This window comes from Pygocentrus nattereri, chromosome 21 (genome assembly GCF_015220715.1).
Source record: "Pygocentrus nattereri isolate fPygNat1 chromosome 21, fPygNat1.pri, whole genome shotgun sequence".
NCBI lineage: Eukaryota > Metazoa > Chordata > Actinopteri > Characiformes > Serrasalmidae > Pygocentrus > Pygocentrus nattereri.
This window is the reverse complement of record NC_051231.1, coordinates 2706045-2732540: the sequence shown is the minus strand read 5'-3', so window position 1 is coordinate 2732540 and position 26496 is coordinate 2706045. Positions and strand designations below refer to the sequence as shown.

The 26496-nt window shown below is 43.4% G+C and overlaps 1 protein-coding gene across 1 annotated transcript; it reads left to right on the top strand.

The window, feature by feature from the left end:
• Nucleotides 1-665: 665 nt before the first annotated feature.
• LOC108438613 (PAK4-inhibitor INKA2-like) lies at nucleotides 666-18221 on the top strand. The gene is made up of 2 exons (XM_017716534.2): nucleotides 666-1072; nucleotides 15018-18221. The coding sequence occupies exons 1-2, from the start codon at nucleotides 1037-1039 to the stop codon at nucleotides 16056-16058; spliced, it is 1077 nt and encodes a 358-aa protein (XP_017572023.1). The 5' UTR covers nucleotides 666-1036; the 3' UTR covers nucleotides 16059-18221.
• The last annotated feature ends 8275 nt before the right edge of the window (nucleotides 18222-26496 follow it).

Genomic DNA, 26496 nt, shown 5'->3' with positions numbered 1-26496 from the left:
AGCAGGGTTGTAATACAAAATAGCCTACATTTTGACAATGGATAAAATTGGCCAAAAATATGTGTCCTAATATAATTTGGTGTTGGAAAAAAATTTGGAATGAAACTTATTTGAAACGTAGCTCACATGTTTAAAAAAAAAAAAAAAGTTTGTCTGTGGGTTTCAAGATATTAGTCCAAAACTTTGATTAAATAAGACACTATTTCAAAATATCAAGTCAGTGTTTTCACGTACCACGGCCAGAAAGACTGAAGGAGAATATGTTCTCAAACTTTTGACTCTGTCCAATTAATGACGTGTTTTTCTCAAAATATTGACTTACTGTCCAAATAATGACGTGTTTTATCTATTTGGTCATATTAAGTCAATATTTAATGACATTTTCTCTAAATATTGACTTTGACCAAATAATGACATGTTTTCTCTAGATATTGACATTATATGACCAAATAATGACGTATTCTCTCTAAATATTGACTTTACGACCAAATAATGACGTATTTTCTCTATTTGGTCATATTAAGTCAATATTTAATGACATTTTTCTCTAAATATTGACTTTATGACCAAATGATGACGCGTTTTTAAAACACTGCCTGCCGTTTTGAAGGGGCTTCGCGCGCTGCCCTCAGCGCGAGAGATAAACAAACAGGACAAGCCGACTAGCCACTAAAGCGCGAGACGCTGTGAGGGGCGGGAAGCACGCGCAGGTTTGTTGGCGGGAACTCGCTGAAGCCAGAAGCTCTGCGGGAGAAAACCGCGGCCGGCTGACCGGAGCAGCGGCCACTGCCAGTCGCGCTGACCTCAGAAGCTTTTGAGGGCAACTTTCGGACAGCCGCTCCACAGGGAGGGATGTTTGTCCAGGACGCTGAGGAGGACTGAAGACGGCGCGGAGCCGCCTCGCTTTCCTTCCCACACAGAGCAGTAACATCTCGCCGAAGTCATGAGGGAGAAGCGAGCCGGTGCTCTCCTTCGCTCGGCTGGTCTCTAGTGGAACGGCCCGGTCTCGTTACCTTAGTCTGAGGGGATAAACACCATGGATACGTGTTTGTGGCGCCTGAGACAGGAGCTGGTAGGTATAGTCCGCTGGATGTTGGTGCGGGAGGAGTGCGGGGCTGTTGGGGAAGCTGCTCTGCCCGCTGTGTGCGGTTGTAGTCCGGGGAAATGCTTTTGGATGAGTTCGGTTGGGTTTGTGGACGGAACGGTTAGACCTGGCTTGCATGCCTGGCCACATCTGGGGGCTCTGAAATGGCCAGACCGGATTAGGTGCAGCCTAGTCTGCGCGTTTAAGCCACAGCAGGGCAGACATCGGGCTCAGACCGGGCGCTAATGCGCCGCTGCCTTTATTACTGTGACGGCTCTGGCCGCTTTTCTTGAACGCAGCCCTGTGAGGTGAACTCGTACCGTCCCTTCGTGCTTTCCGCTCTTTATTCCACCAACGCGTGAAGCCCCCCTTTAACCCTTAGCTGGAAGAGGAGTTCAGTCGCTGCTGGTACTTTGGGCTGGTTTGGGTCAGCTCGGCGCTTCTGAGGTGTGACTGAATTGGACTTCTCACCACACCGTGGTTTGTTTTCTGATTCCAGTGCTGATACTGGACCTTCTCAGCTGATACTGGTGGCTGGTGCAGCGTAGTGGGTAGCATCTCTGACTGGGTTCAGTGCCCCGCCTGGGTAACCACCCTACACTGTACCAGAGTCCTTGGGCAAGACTCCCAACACCACCTTCGCCTGCCTGTGTCAAATGACCAAATCTGGAAAGGAGCTTCTGCCAAATACTGTAAACGATAGATTTTTTTTTCCTTTAAAAGCTTCTGAGCTTTAAAAGGAGTTATGTGTTTTTGAAGCGCAGCGTGTAAAGCTGCACTATGTCAGATTTTTTTGGTTAAAATTAGAAGAAATTGCATAACTGAGTCAGGAAAAAACTCATATGACCGCGTAGCCGAAATATTCATTTAAAATTCGTTGGGTCACATTTTCCACATCTGGTCCGAAAACTGTTCTAATTAAAAGCTGTTAAGATTTCAAATTGGCCATTTATTTTTGAAGAACGTCATGTAAAGCTGCACTATGTAATTTTTATTTACATTTTTTTGGTTAAAATTGGAAGGAGTTCTATAACTGACTCAGAAGCTGAAATATATATATATATATATATATATATATATATATATATATATATATATATATATATATGAGGTCTCTAAATCCCCAAATATTGCATAAGGTAGCTTTAAGATGAGCATTTAAACATGGGTCCCCATATGGAAAAGAAACCTATTTATTAAATACATTTGAAACAGTATAAAAACATGAGAGTGAGAGTGTTCTACGCCATACCTCACTCCTCGAGTGTCCTACTGCTTTAATACAGCAGGTAAATAAATACAGTAAGAAATGAATAAACTGGCTGTTTAATATGTTTTAATGTTCAGTTCCTTCCTCCTAATTATAGCTCCTTAACGAGCAGCTCGGTGCTACGTCAGAGTAACGAGCTCCGCCCACTCGCTGCTCAGCCGGCAGTTCGTTCTCCAGCTCCTTATGCTAAATTCCCAAACTGTCGTCTCCACTGAGCAGCTTTTCAGTCGGCAGCTGTGACAGAAGAACAGCTGAACAACCTGGAATCAGCCAGAAATGAACCCAACACCATTCGCCAGACGCGTCTGATCTTCAGAGTCGGACCAAATCAGACTGAGCCGTAAAACTGACCCAATATCAGGTTCAGCTCAGTTTGGTCAGTTTGTCCAGATCAGTATTAATGTTGTTTTGTTCCAGCCGGTCTGTAAAGCTTCTTACAGCCCGTTTAGTTTGGCGAATGGTGTTGGGTTCATTTCTGGCTGATTCCAGGTTGTTCAGCTGTTCTTCTGTCACAGCTGCCGACTGAAAAGCTGCTCAGTGGTGATGACAGTTTGGGAATTTAGTGTCGTCTCGTCTTCAGAGTCGGACCAAATCGGCTGCCGGTCAGATGTGGTCTTAACAGCGTCCGTTTTCTGTTTGTGGCAAAGTAAGAAGTAAAAACGTTCAAACGGCTCGAGCGACTCCTACAGCTGTCAGAGTCGTTGCTTAGCAACAGCGTCTCAGCAGAAATCTTTGTAGACCTTGCGTTGCGTCAGTGTACCATTTACTATGCCTTGCATTTTAGCTTTAATTATTGTAGTGGCTATTTTTTGGGCCTTGAACCTTTTTATAGCTCTTTATAGATGCACTCTGAATACAGAGACCTTAACATGCATACCTCTTTGCTCATGGCAGCAGTTTGTCCTCGCCAAGAGTGTCATCTTGACCATAGATTGTCTAGTCATTTATCTGAAAACGCTACAGCTAAATGGTCTCAGTTACTTAGATATGGTCTCATGAGTGAATCCAGTCAAGAAGGTAGTTGTAGAGTGTGATTGAAATAGCAGTGTGAATGTGGGGGCAGTCGTGGGCTGGAGGTCAGGGAACCAGCCCCGTGACCGGAAGGTCGGTGGTTCGATCCCCTCGGCTGACGGTCCATGACTGAGGTGTCCTTGAGCAAGACACCTAACCCCCGATTGCTCCCCAGGCGCCATGCATAGGGCTGCCCACTGCTCCGTGTGTGTGTGTGTGTGTGTGTGTGTGTGTGTGTGTGTGTGTGTGTGTGTGTGTGTTCACTAGTGTGCATGTATGTGGGTGTTTCACTTCACAGATGGGTTAAATGCAGAGGTCTAATTTCAGTGTGCAAAACAGTGACAAATGGTTGTTAATTCTAATTCTCTAAAGGATCGTTTACAATGATGAGTTGCCAGTTGTTTCATGTCATGGCAAGATTGGTAACCTTAGCCCTGTGATACGCTTCACGCTCGCATCCTTGATGTCCTCCCAATAGGAGCTCTCAAGCAGGCTTGGTTTCACTTGATAAGGTTGTGCTGAGCGAAAGCAGCCGACACTCGGCGCGCTTGGCACTAGAGGCCTGAATTTAGAGAGCTCATATACAAATCTCTTGGCAGCAGCGTAAAGAAATCTCCAGAGGTTTTAGCAAACTGGTTTCTGCAGCCCTCTGCTAATGGAGCTGGAGATGTTATGCTTGAACCTACAGCCATGGCATAAGACAAGGACGATGCCTTCTTGGCTTCTGGAGAAGCGACGCCGAATAAACCACACGTCTGCCAGCTGGCACCCTGATAAGAGGAGGCAAGCCCATGCCATGTTGGATCACGGTTGCCATATCTAAGTTTGCTAACATGGGAAGAGGAGTGTAAGGCCGCTGCCTGGAGCCGCAGATGCGTTTAGAAAGAAGCACAGCCCCCTGCCCTGGCTGCCTGAGGAGAGCAGTCTGGCACTGCGGCTTTAGACAGACTGCTTTTGCCAGGGATGCCACATGGTTGTCTGTCTGCCACGTTGGCACCGTGGTGCCATCAGTTAGTTTTAGAGCGGAAAGTGTGAAAAAACAAGGTCTATTCTAAGAGCAGCGTTTGTTTTCCTGACATATGCGTCATTGTTTCTCTGCAGTGTGGCACTCAGCGGTCTATACAGAACAATCACTCCGTCATATTAGGGCTGGGCGATTAATCGGAACACGCATCCAGAACCTCTAACCGACAATCGTGCTCGTGTCGGTTATTTCAGTGTTTTTAAAATTCTTAAGAGCAGTCGCGTGACTCTGCCACATCCACTCTCCGACGTGAAAGCTAAGGCTATGTTCACACTTTCACCCGCAAGTGGCCCAAATCTGATTTTCTCACCAAATCGGCTCCGATGCTGTGCTACCGTCTCTGTAGCCAGCTAGCTAACTTCCCCATTCCACCTTAAGTAGTCCAGCAGTGCTGACGCCTGAAGCGCCAGAATGTAACTGCTGCACTGTTTAAGGCGGAATGGGAAAGTTCGAAAAAGAAGCTGGCGAGAAAACTGACTTCAGCTTCATATCACTGAAGAATGGGGGGGGGGGGGTGATGATGATAAATAATTGCCCCCCTCTTTGAAGGCGTATGACCCCTAAATGTAACTAAAGCCCAGCAGTGAGGAGCTGAACTTTCCCCTCCTCTGCTGTCCCTGCAGATGGGCAGGGTCGCCTACAGAGCGGCGCTAGTAGCTGTTAATGAAGTGATGTTAAACAAACAGGGGTAGGGGTAAAAACTTTGGGCTTTACTTTTATGCTTGCATTTTTAAAAGGACACAAACTGAACTAGTTTTTCTGCTTTGTTGCATCACGTACTTCACAAATCAAATCAATTCAACAGCAAATATCAGATGAAAGAGCAGATAAAATGGCAGGAATAGCCACATTTTTGCACTGGTCTTTAGGGGAAGAAGCATCCATCTAAAGGTCGTTAAGGGAGCCAGAAGTGGTTTTTCGGACCCAATGCTCTTTTTGGTTCCATTTGGCAGCTTTAGTCTGAAGAGTGCGGCTGGCTGTTGGCCATTTTCGCAAAGCGGTGCCAACCGGCTAGTCGGCCGAAGAGAGCAAAGTGAAGAGGGATTCTAAGAGTGCTTGTTTTCCTGAAATGCGACTCCTACGTTTTCATACAGTGTGGAAAACAGTGCTCATTGAATGGAAGCAGATTCTACAGTGTAATTATATCATGCTAATTATAGTGAGGAGTCTAAGTACTAGGTAAGTACTTCACCTGCTCTCAATGTTTAAGCCTTCCTGACCTTACTAATTGAATTCGGTGTGTCAGGCACAAGTGTGAACACCAGTGGAGGTCAACAGGGTCAGTCTGTGTGTGGCAGGAGTTCACTCAGGGGTGAATTCTGACACCTCAGGAGCTGAAGGCTATTTCGGTCTCCATTGACCAGGTTCACTAAAGGGTTAGCTGAGCATGGCGGGAGCTAAATGAATGGATCAGACCAACCTTGCGCTTCATGGCCACGGTAAACTTGGCAGTGTCCACCAAATAATCGGAAACGTCGTATAGATGCACTTCGTAGATTTGCAGTTACTGATTGTAGCCAATCTGTTTCTGCACAGTGTATCAGCCCATAGATATACATGCCTAGATGCCACGTTGGGTCCAGCCAGGCACGTCAACGGCGCTATTTTGGGGTGGTCAACATCACCGCTGGACTGCATTCAGTACCATTACAGAGCAGCAGTTTAAGAAAGATGCTGTCCAAATGACACTGTTTCAATAATACTGGCTCTCAGAAAGTGGGATAAGATTATATAACAGAGGGAACGCAGTGGTCCACACTCATGTCTGCGTGGTGTTTGTGTAGATGTGGTCATGGGGTTGGTGAAGCTCAGAGAACCTGCTGATGTGATTGTTTTTCCTCTGGTTTTATATTAAGCTTATTTCAGTTAATAGTCTATTAAACTTCTTAACTTTATGTAGTACTTATTTACTTTTAATGATGGTAAACGCTGTGTAGTGGTGAGTTATAGCGTTCCTTAATCCGTGTAGATATTCATAATAGATTAACGTCAGCACCTTCTCACACTAACCTGAAGTTGGCTTCTTAATTGTCAGGATCTTGTCTGAATTTTCCCGTTCCACCTTAAATGGGGCAGCAGTTACTTTCTGGTTCTTGATGCAGCACCGTTTAAAGTGTAACCGGAAAATTCAAACAAGAAGCCGACTTCAGCTTCATCCCTCTTACTGTGTTTATGTTTTTATTTATTTATTTTTTTTTTGCATGTGTTAAGATTAGAAGTGATTCACATTGATGGATTTGCTGATTGTGTTTCTCGCACTAAACTCGATTTTTAACATCAGGTGCAGACGGAATACTTTACTTTCCTGCTGGTCTGGGCGGCTAATTATGGCAATCAGTTATTAAAATAGTGAAAGCTACCGAGAGCAGATCCGTACAGCCCGGATTAATCCCAGTCTGAGGATTATAACAAAACGAATGTGGTCAAAATCGGCTGAGTAATAAGGAAGTTGTGGCCGATTTAATTAGAGAAGTGGCTTAGAAAATGTGTGTATTATATAATTAGTAGTATTAGCGTCTTGTTCACTCGTGCTGCGTCTGAGTGTCAATTCAGTAAATATCATTCATGCTAACAGTGTTAGCAACATTGTTGCAACATGTTTTTTTTCTGGCTTGGTTGAAGCGACGAGCCATGAGACCCCATTGAGTGATACAGCTGACTGGTGGAGGTACAGTGCAGGGTGGGGGGGGTGGGGATATGGGACGCACAGGCCCGGCCAGTGGGCTGCTATGCTAAAGGTTAAATCATGATTAAGGCTATCGGCAAAAGTCTGGCGGTTCCTTCTGCTGTCTCAGTGCCTCTACCTTGGACTGTGATCTGGTGTTCTTCACACCAAAAACTGCAATTACAGGTTCTACCATGACCATTTTTACCACTGCTTGTCGTCCCACGCGGACGTGCTGTAAAGTTCTGTCTACTGGAGTGCATGCACATGTCAGAAATTGCTTCGTGGTGTCGGTATCCCCATCACCGATACCGATACTGTGTGTAAGTCCCAACATCAGCACCAATACCAGTACAGTGTCGGTGTTTGGTTCCAGCCAAAATAGTGTCCTGTGGCCGAAACTGCCCACTGACGAAACAGCAGAGCAAAGACGATGCAACAACAGATGATCTGTTGTCTCTAAATTTGCATCTACAAGGTAGACTAACAAGGTAGGAGTGTCTAATAGAGGACAGTGGACAGTGAGTGGACGCAGTATTCTAAAAACTCCAGAAGCACTGCTGTGCCTGATCTACCCGCACCAGCACAACACACCACTACCACGCCATTATCACGGCAGTGCTGAGTGATCCACCACCACCAATACCTGGTCCTGTTAGGGTCCTGACCACTGAAGAACAGGGTAAAGGGGGGGCTAACAAAGTATGAGAGAAACAGATGGACTACAGTCTACAAAGTGCAGCTATACAGTAAGTGGTGCTGACAGGATGGTATAACTTCAAGGTAGTGTACCTAATAAACTGCAGTCTGTCCAGTAGAAATATATGATGTTCCTCAGCTCTCAGGCTCAAATGCAATCCACCCAGTGCCGAAAGTCTCCCTGGGTTGGCAAACAGCTTCAGTTTAGTGCTTTATCAATCTCACAACACAAAGGATTAGCAAACACGCCTTCTATTTTTACCTTTGTTCGCCTGACCCAGTAACGTCTCCTGCGCTTGAGGCCATAAATTCAGGCGTAGCTTGGAGCGGCATGTGAATGTAATTGTGCTCGGAGGTGGAGAGGTGGAGAGGTGGAGAGGTGGAGTGCCCGCCTTGGGCTCAGCAGGCAGAGTTGTTTTCTTCTTACTGTTTTTGTGAAGGCATAAGAATGGGCCTGCGTAGAGCCAGGTCTTTGCTCATTCACTCCTGTTCTTCACACAGCCCTTCCTTCCCCCTGGCTAAAATTGGCCTGGACCCTGGCGGCAGCTGCAGCAAGCAGAGCTTGCGTGAGTGTGTTTGTTGTCCTGGAGTTTGGGGCGATAACCTCGCACAGATCTGGTTGTCAATGAGTGTTCTTATCTTCACAAGCGACTCTGTGAAGTCTGTGCGGATTAGATCCGTTTGCTCCGTCAGAGTAAAGACACGTAACCGGAGCACTATTAGTGTTTGAACATGTTTGTCCAGAAGGCTTGCACCTGCGTTGACCCGAAAGATCCGTTCGGGCCAGACAGATTGAGATAAACAAGAAAAATGTTCAGTGAAGTACTTTCCCTAATACCTCCTTCATCCTTCCCTGTCCCTATGAAGATTTTTGAGTGCATGCTGGTATATCTCTCTCTCACCACAATCTTTATCAGTCGTAGTGTACATAAAGTGCCTGGCACTGATATGCAAACTTCAGACGATGGTTCTGAGTTGAGCCCAAACAGCTTTGATGAATGCGCTTGGATGCCTCACGCATTTCACCCTAAATGGGTCAAAAGGAAATGTCTCTACCTTATCGCATGGAAACGCATGCAAATGGATTTCTCTGGAGGGTTTTGAGTGTTGGAGGTTTGCAGCACTTCAGATGACAAAGAGGATTTAATAAACGCACGATATTTTTAACACGATGCTCGGGAAGCGACAGCAATCAACGATTTATCGCCTTTATCAGACACTCCAGCCAGGCTCATGTTTCATTTTGTGGTTAAACATTTGGTTTATTTTCTTTTCCTTCGCTCCAAATCACTGGGTATCAGTGCAGGTTATCAGCAGTGCAAGCTGCCCATGCTTGTATGAATTACTGCTCCCAAAACGAGGCCTGCCAGGAAACTGTCAATTAGAGCACCTCCCAGTGTCAAGGGCCTCAGTCTGGACCGCTGGGCTCCTTCACGTTAAAATAAACACACACACACTTTTATACGGTTTTGGACTAGGGCTGCAACAAGCGACTAATTTCATAATCGAATAATCGATTATTTGGATTATAAGTCACTCAGTTACCAGAATTGAGAGTGGGAAATGAATGACTTGTACTTGATGGCCATTTTCGCAGGAAATTAAATCCGTGAAAGTCTAACCGTTGCACAGTCCTGCATATCGTTGCTGTTGGAAGAAAACCTTGTATCTCCATTTTTGGCATTTTTCAGTTTTGGGCATAATCTGAAAGTGTCTGTTACTCTTTACATTGTTTGTAAATTTTATGATGAATAGCCTAAAAGAAATGACACACGAAAAATTCTGGTTCCATTGACTTCCATTGACAGTGAAGTATGTTTTTTCCTTCTCCTGTAAAGTCACTGTTTTGGAGATGCAAGGTTTCCTCCCGACAGCAGCGATATGTAAGTACCTATGTGTAATATAATTTTTTTTTTTAACCTAGCCTTAAACAATAAAAAACCTGATTTTCCTACAAAGTCAGGACATTATTGTGCTGAAAATGTACAAAAACAAACAAACTCTCACTCGCTCGGTCACATACAGGCCGCAGGGCAGAACAGAGATGCACTCTGTATCCCCCAGACTCAGATTCCATCTCTACTCATGACCCACACAACCCAGCATTCATATTTAATGAGCGGGGCAGTGAAAAAGTGCGCTAGTGCAGCACTTAGAGCCTTGGTTTTGATTACCTTCATTTCCTGCATCCAAAATGTGCACCTATTAACTCTCATGGCATGAAACCGGTCTGGTAGCCACGCTGTAAATGTCCTGATTAGTCTGTGCGGCTGCCCCCTTCAGCGTGTGAATACGTGTGGCTGTTTCACGGATGCAGCGAGAGCCACACTTCCCTCCTGCCAAGCATATGCATGTGTGTTTAAATGCCCGCCTCGCGTCTCGTATGCGTCTGATTTTACTGGCCCATTTTCGAATCTGCTGTGAGCAGACGGTCATTACGAAACAGCAAATGAGACGCAGTCATTCAGAATCAAGTCAATGCTTCACAGCACTAAGGAAGCCGTAAATCAGGATGATCGTGGTGTTCTACTGCAGGGCTGTCCAGACTGTGTTAAAATACCCGAGGGCCGACGTATTACTGACAAATTATTAAAAATATTAAGATTTCAAAATATAAGCGCGTAGAATCTGAGCTTTCTGAGAGCTACTGTGTTTCCTATCACCGTATGAAAGATGCATGAGGCCTCTTTCGCTGCTGGATTGTTCAGTCAGAGCCGTTTGGAACGATAAGCGCTTATAATAAACGATTTTTCTCAGCACTGCAGTAAGTGTGTGTTGCGCTGGTCTGAGTGGATCAGACCCACCACCCAAATAGTACCTGCACTGTGAGGGTCCATGGGGTCCTGACCACTGAAGAACAGGGTAACAGAGTATCAGAGAAACAGATGGACTACAGTCTGTAACTGTAGAACTACAGAGTGCAGCTATACAGTAAGTGGAGCTGATAAGGTGGACAATGAGCGTAGAAACAAGGAGGTGGTCAGAATGTTACGCCTGACCTGTGTGTGTGTGTGTGTGTGTGTGTGTGTATGTATGTATGTATTTATTTAGTATTACTGATAAGAACTACAGGTAAATTCAAAAGCTATTTTGTTTATTTTATTCAGGCTAAAGCTGAGCATTAAAGGAACAGCATGACCAAGCATGGCTATTAACTTTCATTCATCGTTAGTAATATTTGCTCTTTTTAACTTTCATTTATAGACAGTCCCACCCGATGCATCGCAGCTCTCTGTAACTGGCTTTGAAGGGTTTCCCTACCCAGTGACTGACATTTACATGTTCATTAATGGAGCTCATGAAAGGCTCAGGTTTAATTAAGAGAGGAGGCTGTTACAGCCTGAGCCTCGTTCCTCTGCACATTACCAGGGGACACGAGCACAGCACCAGAGTAAACATCCGGGCTGGCAGAGGGTAACGCCGAGGGCCATAGAAGCAGCAGATGCAGGGTTTAATCAGAAAAATATGAATGCTACCGGACACAGCACTGGTCCTCCTCCTGGCACGGTGTCTTGCTTCAGTTATCGGTGTTATTATTCTGCTATTGTAACATAAATGTGTTCATGAACTGGCAAAGTCATATTATATCGTACCCGGTGTCGTCACTGTCTGAACAAAACCTTGTTTTTCTTATTTTTTTATTTTTTTATCCAACAGAATTTGAAAAGGCCAGTTGAGTCATTCTGTGGAAACGTCAATAATCTGTGCATGACTATGAAACATATTATTTAAGTGACAGAAAATAAAAGCCAAATAAATATTATAAAATCTATAATGAAAGTTCCCCAGGAGTCGTGTCACTGGTGTTCCTGTGTAACAAAAAGTCTCTTATTTTGAAATAAAAGTCACACTGATGACGCCACTCGACCTCCTTTGACCTGTTTTCTGAGGATCTATGGAGAAAAGCTCATGGTGAGTCCACTGTGTCTCTCAGTTCTCAGAGATCTTCTCATTCAGCTCATGATCTCATATGAAGCTTCTAGCTGACGTCACTGGTGTGACCGACTTTATTCTGAGAAAACTGTGAAAAAATAGAAACACAAGTGGATTAAATTCCATATTTTAGTGGACGTTCCCTGATGGACAGCGTGTGGTTTCATGTTCTGTAAAATGCATTGATCATTAAAAATGTCTCTGGTGTTTCCTCTATTATGAGGAACACCAATAAGGATCGGTCACACCAGTGACTCCTGTGAATAGATAAAGATAGTGGACGTTTCTGTAGAATGACCCAGCTGCCCGTTCAGGTTAAGAATGACTGACTTCTCCTGCTGAAACTTTTCAGTAAGACTTGCAGTAAGAGAAGTTCAGCAATGCTGGTTGATTTTCCACATTAAAGCAAGGTCCAGTACTTGGTCAGATCGTACGCCTTTTTAACCGTGACTTCCATTGTTATGCAGATGATGCACAGATTTATGTTCGGTCCAGTTCCATCAGGAGTCCACCTCTTGGTGGCCTAAAACTCTGCATCTCAGAAATTAAAGCCTGGATGAAACGCAACTCACTGATGCTAAACAGTGATAAGACAGTCGTTCTCATTGGTTCTAAATGTACTCTCAGTAGAACTCTTTTCCCGTTGCTCTTTCAGTTGACGACGTGGGTTTTTTCTCCTTCCTTTGTAGTCGGAAATCTGGGCGTCATCCTTGATTCTACGCTTAAACGTGATTCTCATATCAGCTTCCTTGTTAAAAACTCTATCATCTGCGCAGTATTGCTAAAATCTGACCCTCTCTTTCCCAGCCTGCTACTGAAACTCTCATTCATGCTTTCAGTTCTAGCCGCTTAGGCGTCAGCTCATCATTACTTTATAAACTTCAGATGGTTTGGAATTCTGTTGCGTGTCTCTTCACTCGTACTCGGTCACGTCACCACATGACACAGTTCTCCAAAACCTCCACTGGCTTCCCACAAAAGACCGCATTCAGTTTAAATTTCTTCTCTTCGCATTCAAAGTTCTCCGCAGTCTTCCTGTCTGTCTGATCTTCAACCTTACAAGCTGATGCGCACTTTCCGATCTTCTGCAGCTGGACCGCTTACTGTGTCCACTTCCAATCTCCATCGCTTTGGTGACCAAGCTTTTTCCAGACTTGCTCTTTGTCTCTGGAACTCTTCCCCATCAGAAATTCAACAGTCAAACTCAAAATCTTGTTCAAATACAACTTTAAAACACATTTTCTGATGCCTACAAGTTTCCTCTGCCTTGAGTCTATTGTAACTCACGTCACTGCTTTCTGTGTTGTGATTTATGCATTTCTTGTGTGTTTGGTGTTTGATGTTCCATGTTTGTTTATCTGTGAGCATCTTTGGGTCTTTGAAAAGCACCATATCAATGTCATACATCATTATTATTATTATTACTACTGTTACATTAGAGTCCAGTTGAGCATGCAGGTTTGATCAAAACACCCTACATCTGTAAACCATCAGACTAGCTGGTGATGTCCAATGTTGTATCATGCAAAAGAGGTATTGAATTATTCAAGAGCAATCATTTGAAAGCCATGTGGTAGGCATCTGTAATGGCGGTGCATAACAGTTCGTGTGATAATGCCCAGGGGGGTTACCCAGGCAAACAGTAATTATGTACAGTTACCCAGCTCTTAAAGATGCCTAATTATCTGTAATGAAGTCTGCCATATGTGTAGCCTACACAGACACACTGGATGCAGACAAGCTGATGGCTATAATTATTGCACCTTAGTTTTTTTGTAAAGCGAACGCAACCATAAAGGCCTTTTTATGCCACTTCATAAAAACCTCAGTGCTCCAAAACAAAAGCTTCTCAGGAAATGTGAAAACAGCTGGGGTTTCCATTGTTGTTGTTTTGCCTGACTTTTCCTAGGATATGGAATATTTGTCTTTCTGTTCTATTGTGTCAGACAGGCCACCTGGGCTGTCGTAGTTAACTGGCCATTTAAAACTGTTCAGATCAAGCCATTAGTGAAGTCTTGGACTAGTTTTACTGCACCGCTGCTCACACTTTCAATTTGATATTAATATGCTTACAATTAACACATTAAAAACCACTTGTGCCAAGATCATGAGTGTCCAGCATCAGTGTACTTTTTATCACACGTTATTAACCACCTATCTCTACTTATTAGTCTCTGAGAGACTTTAATAATTATACTAAGAGAGAGTAAAACACAGCCGTCTTAACATATGGCAAGCCCCCCTCCCTAATGCTGAAACTCTCACCCATTTTTTGTCAATTGATTATGCTTGAATGAACGGGCCCCCTCTGTTTGGGATTAAAGTCTAGACGAGTCCTATTGGATGCCAGGGTGGAACACAGGCTCCAATTGGCAAGCGGCTACATATAGAACAAGCAGACTTGGCCTTTGAAAGGTGAGAGCACTAGAGAGTGACAGGGCTTCCAGAAGGCAAGGAATCCCCCCTGTGAAAATTGATGCAAGGTAAGCTGATAGCTCTTTGTGTGTCTGGATTACTGATGTGATTAGATTGTCAAGGAAGATTATTTTTAGAGGTATTCTGCATGTTTCCTGCTGCGATGAAGGTAAGGTCACTTTCAGTGAAAATGCAGAATACTGTAGAGCTTGTAAAGTTTTAAGGTTGTTAAAGTTTTAAGAAAAGCTGCAACAGATTTCATCTGTCCATTTAAGTGGGATAGCATCAAGTATTCCTAAACGGGAAAAATTCACTTTCAGGTCCTCCTGCAGTTCATGGGAGTATAACTGCGCCACGCGTGTCCCGACATGACTCTAGTCGGTAGATCAGGGGACCGTTACCCCGCAGGGAAACGTTGCAGTCACGTGACACGTGAGCTCTCAGCATGCTGTGAGAGTACGGACAAATGTACCTCGCAGCTGTGGAGGCAGCATTCCTCCCTCAGACGCAAGCCATATGGAAGCTCTGTCACTCAGTGAGGGTCATGTGACAAACAGGGAAAACATGTTCAGTAACACAGACGTACCCCTGAGCAAGAAGGTACAGAATGGGAAATTAGGGAGATTTTTTTTTGTGGCACAAACAAGCAAAAAAAAAAAAAAAGCACACAAATGTCGCAATTTGAAATCTTGTTAATCTTTGTTTAGGGACAAATGCTTCCCTTGATCATAATCTTGTTGTTAACAAATCCAAAAAGCAATGCAAGCCACCAGCGGAGTTTTGGCATGTGAAGTAGTGAACTGGGGGTGGAAAGTCAAGTGCTTACAAAGCAAATGTTCTGTTGGGGCTTTTGTCATGTTAATTGATCATGTCATCCCTTTATAAGTCTTTCCCTTTTCTCCCCTGCCTTCCACAGCTCTCTATGAAGGAGGCTGGTGATGGCCTTCATGCTCAGATGAACTCCATGATGGGAGCTCTGCAAGAACTTAAACTCCTCCAAGTCCAAACCGCACTTGAGCAGCTGGAGATCTCTGGAAAATCTAGCTCTGTGACTCAGCCACCAGCTACACATACTAATCCCGACCCTGACCCCGAAGAGCAGCGACGTCAGCTATCTCGGAGCCCCAGCCAAGATAATCAAGGACAGTTCCCACATCCACATCACAGCAGCATTAGGACTTCGCCCTCTACCTCCAGCTTAGAGAGTGAGGGCACGTCTTTGCCCAGGAGAATCTCAGGATACACTGCCCCACAAGTGGAATACTGTGGCCCCAAGGTGTGCCAACCAACCATGGAGTGCCACCATGAGCAACCCCAGTCTGCACAACTATCCCCAGGTGATTTGTCTGGAATTCTCTACAGCCTGTCCCGAGAAGGACCTTCCCTGGACAGTGACTATAACGAGGACAGCTTGGACGACTCCAGCGACTGGACCTCCTCACTAATGAGCCGCAGCCGCAATCGTCAGCCTCTGGTGTTGGGGGACAATGTGCTTGCCGACCTTGTGGGCAACTGGCTGGACCTTCCTGAACTGGAGAAAGACTGTGTAGAAGGGGAGAAGGGACTCAACAGACCAGACTCTCCAGCTCATCCGCTTAACCTGAGTCGATCACAAGAGTTCTGCAAGAAGTTCTCGTTGACCAGCAACTTCTTCAAGAAGTTCCTGCGCAGTGTGCGACCTGACCGGGAGAAGCTGTTGAAGGAGAAACCCGGCTGGATGCCACCAGGTCATGACCCAGAGGCAGAACTCTTGAAGAGACCCAAGAAAGCTGCCAAGGCCAAGGGCAGCTTCTACTTGCCGTTTTGGGCAGGGGGACAGCAAGCAAAGGCTAGGCCGTGCCCCCAGTCAGCAGAGGAGAGGAGCCAGTTCTTAGGACTTTACATAGATAGGAGGCCTGCAGAGCCTGTAGAGAAGGTCCATCCTTTGTTTGACTACAATACAGCAGTTTGGGTTTAGCAGGGCTTTTCTGGGTGGATGGAAAATGGGGATTTGCGTGAAACTCTCAGAGATTAAAATGGATTTGATTTGGACTTTTTTAGCTGACAATCTGTTCGAGCCCTCAGGGTGTAAAAGTAGGTCTTCCTCTCATGATGAATTTCCACTGGCTGCACTTAACTCAATGAGAACACGAGACTCTTCCTCTGATTTACTTTCATGATTTGTAATTTCTTTTTTTTCCCGTCCACTCCTCCACCATCCTTGATCACTTTACCCTGTTTGTTCTCTCCTCTAAGGCTGACAGGCTCTTACCCAGTTCAAGTAATGCTGCATGTGTACTGCTTTGACAATGTGATGGATGTTCCTTGTTGCACACAAACCTGAGTAGCACTGAAATACAGATGACGTAATATCTTTACCCAGGTGAAAAGAGGTGGCTCCTGATCCCATAACACTGCTTGGCACAGATTTAACTTCGGGTTGGTTTTAGGGGTTATGTTATGCGTAGGGCACAGAGAGAGAAGCCATCTGCTTTTCCATGGTTACATAAAGCTCTGTGCTCAGTATGTTAGAGACAGAAGAACTCGGAGTGCTTCGTAATAAACACTAGACTCCACTGATGACATTTGCCAAACCAGTAATCCTGCCCTAAAGAAAAACCAGAATCATGAGACGCATCGTCTTAAATCGGACGCAGCCTTTCTTACGTGTCTAATATGAAGAGAGCAAGTGATAACAGCCGGCCTATTCACCTTAATCTGTGTCTACAATCAGACTAAGATGCATTTCACAAGATCACAACACCTGAAAACGCATCTAATCCCTTTTTAATCTTGACGATCTGTAACAGGGAATATGAGGCTACTTGCAGAGGAGAATGAACAGTTCTTATTTCTCAGTGAGCAGATGGGATGGGCTTTTTTCCGATTCCCATCATACGTAGCTCATCTATTAGCTGAAGTTGGCATCCACGGGGCTATGCCGATATTTAACCATTATAAGCTTATGGGGTTTAGTTTTGTTTTTTTTTTTATATGCAGCTTTATCAGTAATGTGTCTGAGGAACGTGTCACTTTTCAGCACTCAGTACTCTAAAGCACTGTTAGCTAAAACACCAAGGTCTGCACAATTAACACGCACAGACTTATAGATTAAAAGACGGAGTGAAAACAGAGAAAATAAACAGAATTCTTGGTAACACTTTACGACAGCTGACATCACCCTACGTATCGCTGCTGTCGGAACGAAACCTCGTATCTCCAAAACGGTGACTTTACAGGAGAAGGGAAAAAACCTACATTACTTTCAATGTAAGCCAGTGGAACCAGACTTTTATCAAGTCATTTTCAGCCGTTTGTTTTGGTCCATCCTTCATGAAATTATAGAGGACATAAAGGCCAATATGCATTTTCAAATGACGTCAAACACTGACAATGGAGATAGGAGGTTTTGTTCCGACCGCAGCGATATGCATTTATAAAAGCTTTTCCAACGAGTGTAAATCTGCGTAAAGACCGGGTTCATCAGTTTTGATGTCGCTTCATTCTAGAAAACGCAAAGACACCTGATGCTCGATGGAATAGTTCTTTATAAATACTGTTTTTAAAGGTTTGTCATTTCCCGTGACAGGCTTACGTTGGTGTTGTGTAGCCTTATTAACGCCACCCTTCAGCAAAGTGCTACCCATTTGGAATACGATACAGCATAAGACTGGGCGTCTGTCCTCGTAACGCAAGCAAAGCCGATGTAAAAAGGTACACACTGCTGCACAAAAGCCATACCGAACTCTAACGGTACAAAGAACCTGTCAACAGTTTTTCTTTTAGTGTAATTGATTACTTTTGTACCCAGGTAAGATTTGTAAGTTGGAAACGTAATTTTGCTGGGCAAAGTTCATTTAAGCCACAGAGCCTCTCTGAGAGGGCGGTTTGTACAGAACTAAGGACAGAAATGTAAAAACGATGCTTTCTATGTTTCAGATGTCTAGTTTGTATATGTTTTAGCACTGCTTTTGAAATAGTGGATAACTGTAACTTTGTCACTGACTATATAACATGAAACACTGTTTTATGAACCCTGTTTTCGTTGTGTAATTACACCAGCAAAGTTATTTCTAATAACGGAAACTGTCTCTGTGTTGTGAGAACAGATACTACCATTTTAATAAAATTTCTATGTTGACGTATGGATCCTAATACGCAGGGCATTCATATTGCAAAGAAGCAGAATCTTATGGATGGAGATTTACAGTTAGCCGGCATGCGATATGGTAGTGAATAGAAACTATGTATGTTAGAGCCTCTGCAAGAAAATGAGATTGCATGACTGGTGTCATCTCCCTCAAATAGAGTCTATAAAACAAATCTAGCATATCTAACATTTTTCATTTTTACTTAAAGCAGGTCATTTTTATGATCCTGGGGCCATATGTTCCCCGAGCAAAGTCTCTGGATGGTGCCCTCATTGAAATTCTCATGGGAAATTGCTTTATGTTCCCATGTTTATTCTGCTAAAATGATTCAGATTCCTTTATTGATCCCAGGGGGAAATTGCAGTTGTTGCAGTTACAGCCATTTATGTAAAAATAACACTTTCTTAATAATTTAAGACAATATAGAGAATTTACAGTATGTACACCAGATTTAAGTACTTAAGAATATAGTAAGGTGGCGGTGATTTTTATAGTAATATGAAACATCAGGTATAAAGCAGTTACAATTATTAAATTATTTAAATGAATTAATGCAAGTTAGCAACCAAAGGAAGGGGTCTCTTGTGGCTCTTTTACTGCCCTGTTGTGTCTCCACGGCTGAATCAGATTAGTAAATAATCTGTAATAATAAAATGATCCTCCTTTACAGTAAAATAAAGCTTTTCTGGTTGTTCTAACATAGTTTTAACATTAACTCCAGCGTTTAAGATCATTTAAATGTAGAACTGCTGATTCACCCTTTAACCCTGAAGATCAGCGCAGACGGCTGGTCACCATAGCAACACAGACAGGAATCTGGCCTAGCTAGTATCGATCATTTGGAGACGAATGAACTCGTTTGCATTTATAGTCACTCCAGCCTGTTTTCCTGATGCGTTTAATCTGCAGCGAGGAACTGACAAAGTCGTGAAGCCGAAGTCAGATTCTCGTTTGCCAACCTGTCTATCGAATTCTCCTGTTCCACCTTAAATGGTGCAGCATTCTGGCGCCTCAGGCACCGTTTAAGATGGAACGGGAAATTCGAACGAGAACGAGAATGAGAAGCGACTTCAGGCTCGTAAAAAGTAACACTGAGAGACATTTTACAAGAAAAGGTTTCCTGCCAGAGATGTGAGAAAATCAGCTTGCTGAGCTCAAATCAGAGCAAAGTCAGTCTGTGTTTTTGTATATATTATATTTTTTATTCCTATACTAGTACATACTGGGACATATTTACAGCCATGATGGTAAAATTGACAAAAAATGTGGCTCTCAAGGTGGTTTGACTTTTAATGAGAGAACGTACCTAGACACCTAGACACATCTAGCAACAACAAGTAATGAAGTGCGGTGCACCACACAAACCAGATGTTCTCAAAAAATGGATGGAATTACGAAGTAAGATAATTAGCTCATTGAATTAGCTCCTCGTTGTTCCCTGGTGGCCTCATGACATTAAATGTGACCTCAAACGGTGCTGGAGCCTAGCCCAGCGGTCATCAGGCAGAAGGCAGGATTCACCCTGGACAGGTCACCAGTCCATCGCAGGGCAGACAGACACATTCACACCTAGGGGCAATTTAGCAGGTCCAAATGGCCTGACAGCACGTTTTTGGAATGTGGGAGGAAACCGGAGAACCCAGAAGAAACCCACACAGACACGGGGAGAACATGCAAACTCCACCATAGAGGACCCTGGTCACCCGGCCGGGGAATCGAACCCAGGCCCCTCTTGCTGTGAGGCGACAGCGCCACCAACCACTTCACCGTGCCGCCTTAAAGCAACATTTGAAGACAATTAATTTTCCACAATTTTCCTCGCAAATGTAGCTACCCAGCCAAGACGTTTGGTGTCCGAGATTTGATTTTAATCTTTACAGACAGTGATGTCATCAGTGTGGCTTTTATTTGAAAATAAGAGCTTTTTTGTGACGCATTAACACCAGTGACACGACTCCTGGGGGGCCACGACTTTCATTATATATTTTATAATATTTATTTGGTCTTTGTTTTCTTTGTCGTTCAAATCATATATTCCATAGTCATTTATAGATTATTGTAGTTAAAATGGCAGAAAAAATGTTTTTCACCTCAAAATATGGCCTCAGGCTTTATACGTGACTGAGGATGACCTCTTCTGTGGGGCCTGCAGTTAAATGATTGATTTAAAAACCAATTTTGCTAAATTGAGGCTCAGGAAGGCGTAAAAGTTAAAATAGCTCCTTGTTTTATTTTAAAATAGAAATAAATTGTAACCCTACCATGTTTTCCCAAGTGTAATATATCTGTAAACGCGAGGGACACAGAAATAGATCCAGTCAATATACAGCGAAAGCTCTGGAGAGGTACTCCAAATGACGTGTGTTACAGGAAAGCCTTAGTGCTTCACTTGAACAAATGCAGCTCGTCACGTCCAACTACATACCGCAGTTTACAAACGCAGTTAAGCACATCACTCAGCAGGAAAAGTCTGGAAATCTCCAGAGGCTGGAAAAAATCTCAACTTTGATAAGTGCTTTTGGGAGACGTGCGGGGCGACACCATGGCCCTCGTTACTACTGTCAACCGGTGGTTAATGTCGCAGCACATTCCTCTACACTACGATCATTTTAGCCAGTATAACATGGGCTGTGTCCAGTTACGGGTGAATGGTGTACTGATCTCAATGGGCTGTGAGCAGGAACATCAACAAAGACAGCTACCTGCAGTTTACTTCCAAACTACATACCATGTGCCGCGGACCCCTAGCAGCCCCATAAATGCTCAAAGCTGCCCAGTGCCTGACTCCTATTCACATACTAATGGGAAGAATCAGTACTTTCTCTTTTAAAACCAGAATATACTGAAAGATTTTAATGTAAATACAATACACAATAATATCATTTCAAAATATTACATTTTCATATGAGATGGCATCCTTCACATACATGCCCACACCGGTCAGGCATAACATCGTCCACTCTATCAGCTCCGCTGACTGTATAGCTGCACTCTGTAGTTCTACAGTTACAGACTGTAGTCCATCTGTTTCTCTGATACTCTGTTACCCTGTTCTTCAGTGGTCAGGACCCCCATGGACCCTCACAGAGCAGGTGCTATTTGGGTAGTGGGTTATTCTCAGCACTGCAGTAACACTGACATGGTGGTGTTGGTGTGTTTGTGTGTGTTGTGCTAGTCTGAGTGGATCAGACACTCCATTAGACACTCCTACCTTGTCGGTCCACCTTGTAGATGTAAAGTCAGAGACGACAGCTCATCTGCTGCTGCACAGTTTGTGTTGGTCATCCTCTAGTCCTTCATCGGTGGTCACAGGACGCTACTGGCTGGATATTTTTGGTTGTTGGACTGTTCTCAGTCCAGCAACAACACTGAGGTAAATGAATACAATCTATATGGCCAAAAGTATGTGGACACCACCCCTAATTATTGAAGTCAGGTGTTTCAGCCACACCCACTGCTAACAGGTATATAAAATCAAGTACATGTCCATGAAACCTCCATATACAAACGCTGGCGGGAAAATGGGTTGTGCTGAATAACTGGCACAGGATGCCACCACTGCCTCAAATCATCAAATCAGCCTGTTACATCACTCACTACAGAGTTCCAAACTGCCTCGAGAAGCAACCCGAGCACCAGAACCGTGGATCAGGAGCTTCATGAAAAGGCTTTCCAAGGTTGAGCAACTGCGCACAAGCCCAAGATCACTATGAGCAATGCCAAGTGACTGCTGGAGGGGTGTAAAGCACGTCACCACTGGACTCTGGAGCAGTGGAAACATGTTCCCTGGAGTGATGAATCAGCATCACTATCTGACAGTCTGATGATGAATCTGGGTTTTGTGGACGCCAGGAGAACATCAACTACCGGAAAGCATGTTACCAACAGTAAAATTTGGTGGAGGAGGGATAAGGGGCTGAGGCTGTTTTTCAGGGTTTGGGCCACTTGGTTCCAGTGAACGGTGACGTTAATGACGCAGCATAAAGACATTTTAGACAGTTTAATGCCCGGTAAGGCTCTTTCCTGTTCCAGCATGACTGAGCCCCTGCGCACAAAGCGAAACATGGTTTGAAGTGTATGATGTGGAGGAACTCCAGTGGCCTGCACAGAGCCCTGACGTAAAACACACTGAACACCTTTAGGAAGCATCGGAACACTGATTGTTAGCCACGCCTTCTCATCCAACATCAGTGCCTGACCTCACATGTACTTAAAAGGGCACAAATTCCTATAGAAACACTCCAAAATGTTTATTTAACACATGCATGCATGCACACAATATGGCCAAAAGTATGTGGACATCTGATCACGCGTATATGGGCTTGTTGTGCACTTTTACCAAAATTTAAGGCACAAAATGAATGAAATTAAATTATAAAAGGCTCATAAAGGACATCATCCTAGTACAAAGTCATTTAAAAGCCCTGTAAATGCACGCAAAGGCAGACTGTTGATTCGATTAATTAGATTACGAATGTTAGTTTTCATGTGACCCATCACAAAGCCCATCAGCCTTTTAGCATCATTATGCACCATATTTTATGTGTTTCTATAATTTCTCTAAAGAGTTTTAATAACTACAAACCACTATACTAATGCACAAAAATCATCGGCTGTCCATTTAGCAGCTTTGCCTTTAATAGCGGGCATTGATAGTGTCCAGGTGCACGGTCGGATGGGAACTGAGGGGATAAGCGCTCAGGAGCTGCAGCTGTTCTTCCTCACAGAAACCTCTCTCTTCCTTCTTTCCCCAGGGAGAGAGAGGGGGCTGTGGACGCGAGCTTCCTGGCTGGCCAGCTACTTTCTGCCCCTTCCGCCCTTCCTCCCCCTCCTCTTCTACCCTCCAACCCCCCCCCCAACCTCACTGGCCTGAGCAGCTGTCGTTCTCTCACAGCCTGGCAGAACTAGGACACAATGCTCCAGCTTCATCTCTGCGGCGTTACACAATCCCAGTCTGTACCAGGCTACGCACGCAGGCGCAGGCGCTCATGGGCCGTTTTCTTCTCATGGTAATGAGAAATTAAGAATGGATGATAGAGATTAGAGTGGATTAGCTAAAAGAGCTGTTCATCAAAAAAATCTCATTTACACAATTTATCATTCATCCAAATGTAGTCCAACAACTCGGACAAGTTTGGGCGTTTGAGGTTCGCTTCCATCACTGGGGTGATATTTGGCTTTTATAACTCATAAAAAGCTTTTTTAAATTTTTCTGCACTGAGTCTAAGAGAACAAGCACTTAACCATAGAAAGAGTCCTTCTATTGAAACAATCATTTTGGTGTCCCTAGTGTTTACAAATACGTTGCACTTGAAAAACCTTTGGTGGGGGTTTACAATTTACATATGTGTTAAAATAAAACAGTCAAATCATCCAGAATTCCGAGCACCACAGAAGAGCTCGTCCCCACAGTCATGTGCCGTATTTTGAGGTTGAAAAACATGTTTTTCTGCCATTTTAACTGCAATAAACTATACAATGTATGAAAGATCATCAGTTATCAGATCGTTCAGAATTTCTCATTCGGCTCATGATCTCATATGAAGCTTCTAGCTGACGTCACTGGTGTGACCGACTTTATTCTGAGGTCAATGTGAAAAAACAGAAACACAAATGGATTAAATTCCATATTTTAGTGGACGTTCCCTGATGGACGGCGTGTGGTTTGATGCTCTGTAAAATGCGTTGATCATTAAAAACGTCTTTATTATGTGGAACACCAATGAGGATCGGTCACACCAGTGACTCCTTGTGGGTAGATAACACAAAATTGTGTTACCCCATGTCACAATCATTTTTCACAAGGTTACTTTGCTGATAATCTATTTTATTGGCATAGAATTGGCATAGAAGGTCATCCAGCGTCCATGCTAGTGGCATGAGGTCATTGAGAACACTAATTTGCATTACTTATAATTTTGATGATCATTTATGAGTAATAGTCTTTTCATTCTGTAATCTGAGTAACAAAGTCTTACTTTGAAAGCGGCTCTGCCAGCCAGTATCACAAAATCAATGACAACAGAAAGGAAGAGAACTGACTTTCCTTCTTCCTCTAAACTCCAAGAAAACTGGATTTCTGTTGAACGTGTGACGTGTGGAATATTCCAGAAAGTTTAGAAGGTAACAGAACTGAGTGACCGTTGTAGGACGCGAATGAAATATATATAATAATAATAATTATATATATATATAATAAATATGCATGACGTATAAAAAGAATGTTTAAAGTATGAGATGCTAGATGGATTTGCATATTAATAATAGTAATTTTAGGTATTTTACGTGTGTGGTGCAGTGGACTGATTATAGATGGAAAAGGGGGGGGCAACTCCATATTAAGTCCACCTACTTTTGACCATATAGAGTTGACAGTGAGTGTTTATAAACTCCAGCAGCACTGCTGTGTCTGATCCACTCACACCAGCACAACACACACTAACACACCACCACCACCACATCAGTGTTCCTGCAGTGCTGAGAATGACCCACCACCCAAACAGTACCTGCTCTGTGAGGGTCCATGGGGGTCCTGACCACTGAAGAACAGGGTAACAGAGTATCAGAGAAACAGATGGACTACAGTCTGTAACTGTAGAACTACAGAGTGCAGCTATACAGTAAGTGGAGCTGATAAAGTGGACAGTGAGTGTGTATGAAGAAGTGGCCAGTCTCAGAAATGATGAATTAGAAACAGGAAGGTTAGTTTCCCACATAGGAACTGAAAGGACTGGCGAGTGAACAGTATTAGTAATAGTTAATAGTAATTATTAATAGTAATAAAGTTGGAAATTGGGTATTATCGGGCCTTTACCTTTACTTTATGTGTATGTCTGTAAATGTGATATCACAGGTAGTGCCCCAACTGTGGAACCAGCCAGTTAAAACTGAATGAAAGCTTATGATCGTCAGTAAACCTTGTGCAGGCCTTAAGCATCGCACACTGGGCTCAAACTGCATTGAGTAGTTAATTAATCCCAAATACACTTGCTTGTGTGGTTTCAGACACAGTAAGACACACTGTTATGTATAAAAATAAAGAAAGCTGTGGACAAACTTAAGGCTTCAACATAGCTTTGTCTTCTGTTTTAACAGTGGGATGTACATTTTTTCCACTTTTGTGATTATATAAGCTTTTTAGCTTCATTATTTAGCTCTAAAATAAAGAAACCGACTTTGAAACAGACACCAGACACGTCTTGGCTGACTACATTAGAGGTGAAGGGAAACTGGATGAAGTGGATTTTCTCCATATTTCTTCAGTGTGGGAAGTGGATGGGGGTAGGAGGATGAGGAATGGCTGATCTTGGATCAGATTCCCGATCCCACGGATTCATTCTACCCTTTCTCTGCCTTCAGCTGTTCCACCCAGGGCTTTACCCAGCCTGCTGGAATGTGCTCACATTTCACAATTTATATTTATCAGAAGTGTGCAAGGGAGAAAGTGAGAGTGAGCACGAAGTGCCTGAATGACTTGCAAGGTCCAACCACATAATTCAGGTTCTCATAATAGCAATAATGTGGTTTTCCTGCTCGTTTGTCTGTGTAGCGGATTCAGCTGCTTTATGGTGCAGTTTAATTGTGCACACAGCTTGAATAACATCCATAGAAAAGCACCGAGGATAGAGCGGATCTCTGTGGAGTGGCCGAACAGGAGTCCACCGTACACGAGTGTCGAGCGTCAGATAGAGGGGGATAGAGCCACCCAGCATTGAGCTGTGGGGCGCTGGAACTGTGCTCACTGGAGTGATGGCTCCTTCTCAGATGAACTGCAGTGATCCACAACTAACCATCCAACATCCGTATTCAACTTGACTAACGTTCTTCTGGCTGAATGCAATCAAGTTATTCTCACAGCAATGACAATTCTTTTTAAATTTTTATGTTAGTGCTGAAGTGATGTGTAGGTAAAAATCTGGTGCACACCAAATACTATCAAGTGAGATATATATATAATACACCACAGATGTAATAAATAAATATTATATTATATATATGTGTGTGTGTGTGTGTGTGTGTGTAGCACACTTCAGCACTAACATAAAAATTTAAAAAGAATTGTCATTGCTGTGAGAAAAAAAAAATTCTAAATAAATGATTTTTTAAAAATAAATAAATAAATAGTTTTATATATATATATATATATATATATATATATATATATATATATATATATATATATATATTTATTTATTTATTTATTTAATTATTTATTTATTTGTCCCTGATTGGTGCTCTGGCTTTGCGCTTCTTTCGTTTTGACAT

Excerpts from the sequence above, each read along its gene's own strand:
- LOC108438613 (XM_017716534.2), top strand. The coding sequence starts at position 1,037 with ATGGATACGTGTTTGTGGCGCCTGAGACAGGAGCTG. Across the intron at positions 1,073-15,017 it reads GGCGCCTGAGACAGGAGCTG|CTCTCTATGAAGGAGGCTGG; the intron begins GTAGGTATAGTC and ends TGCCTTCCACAG.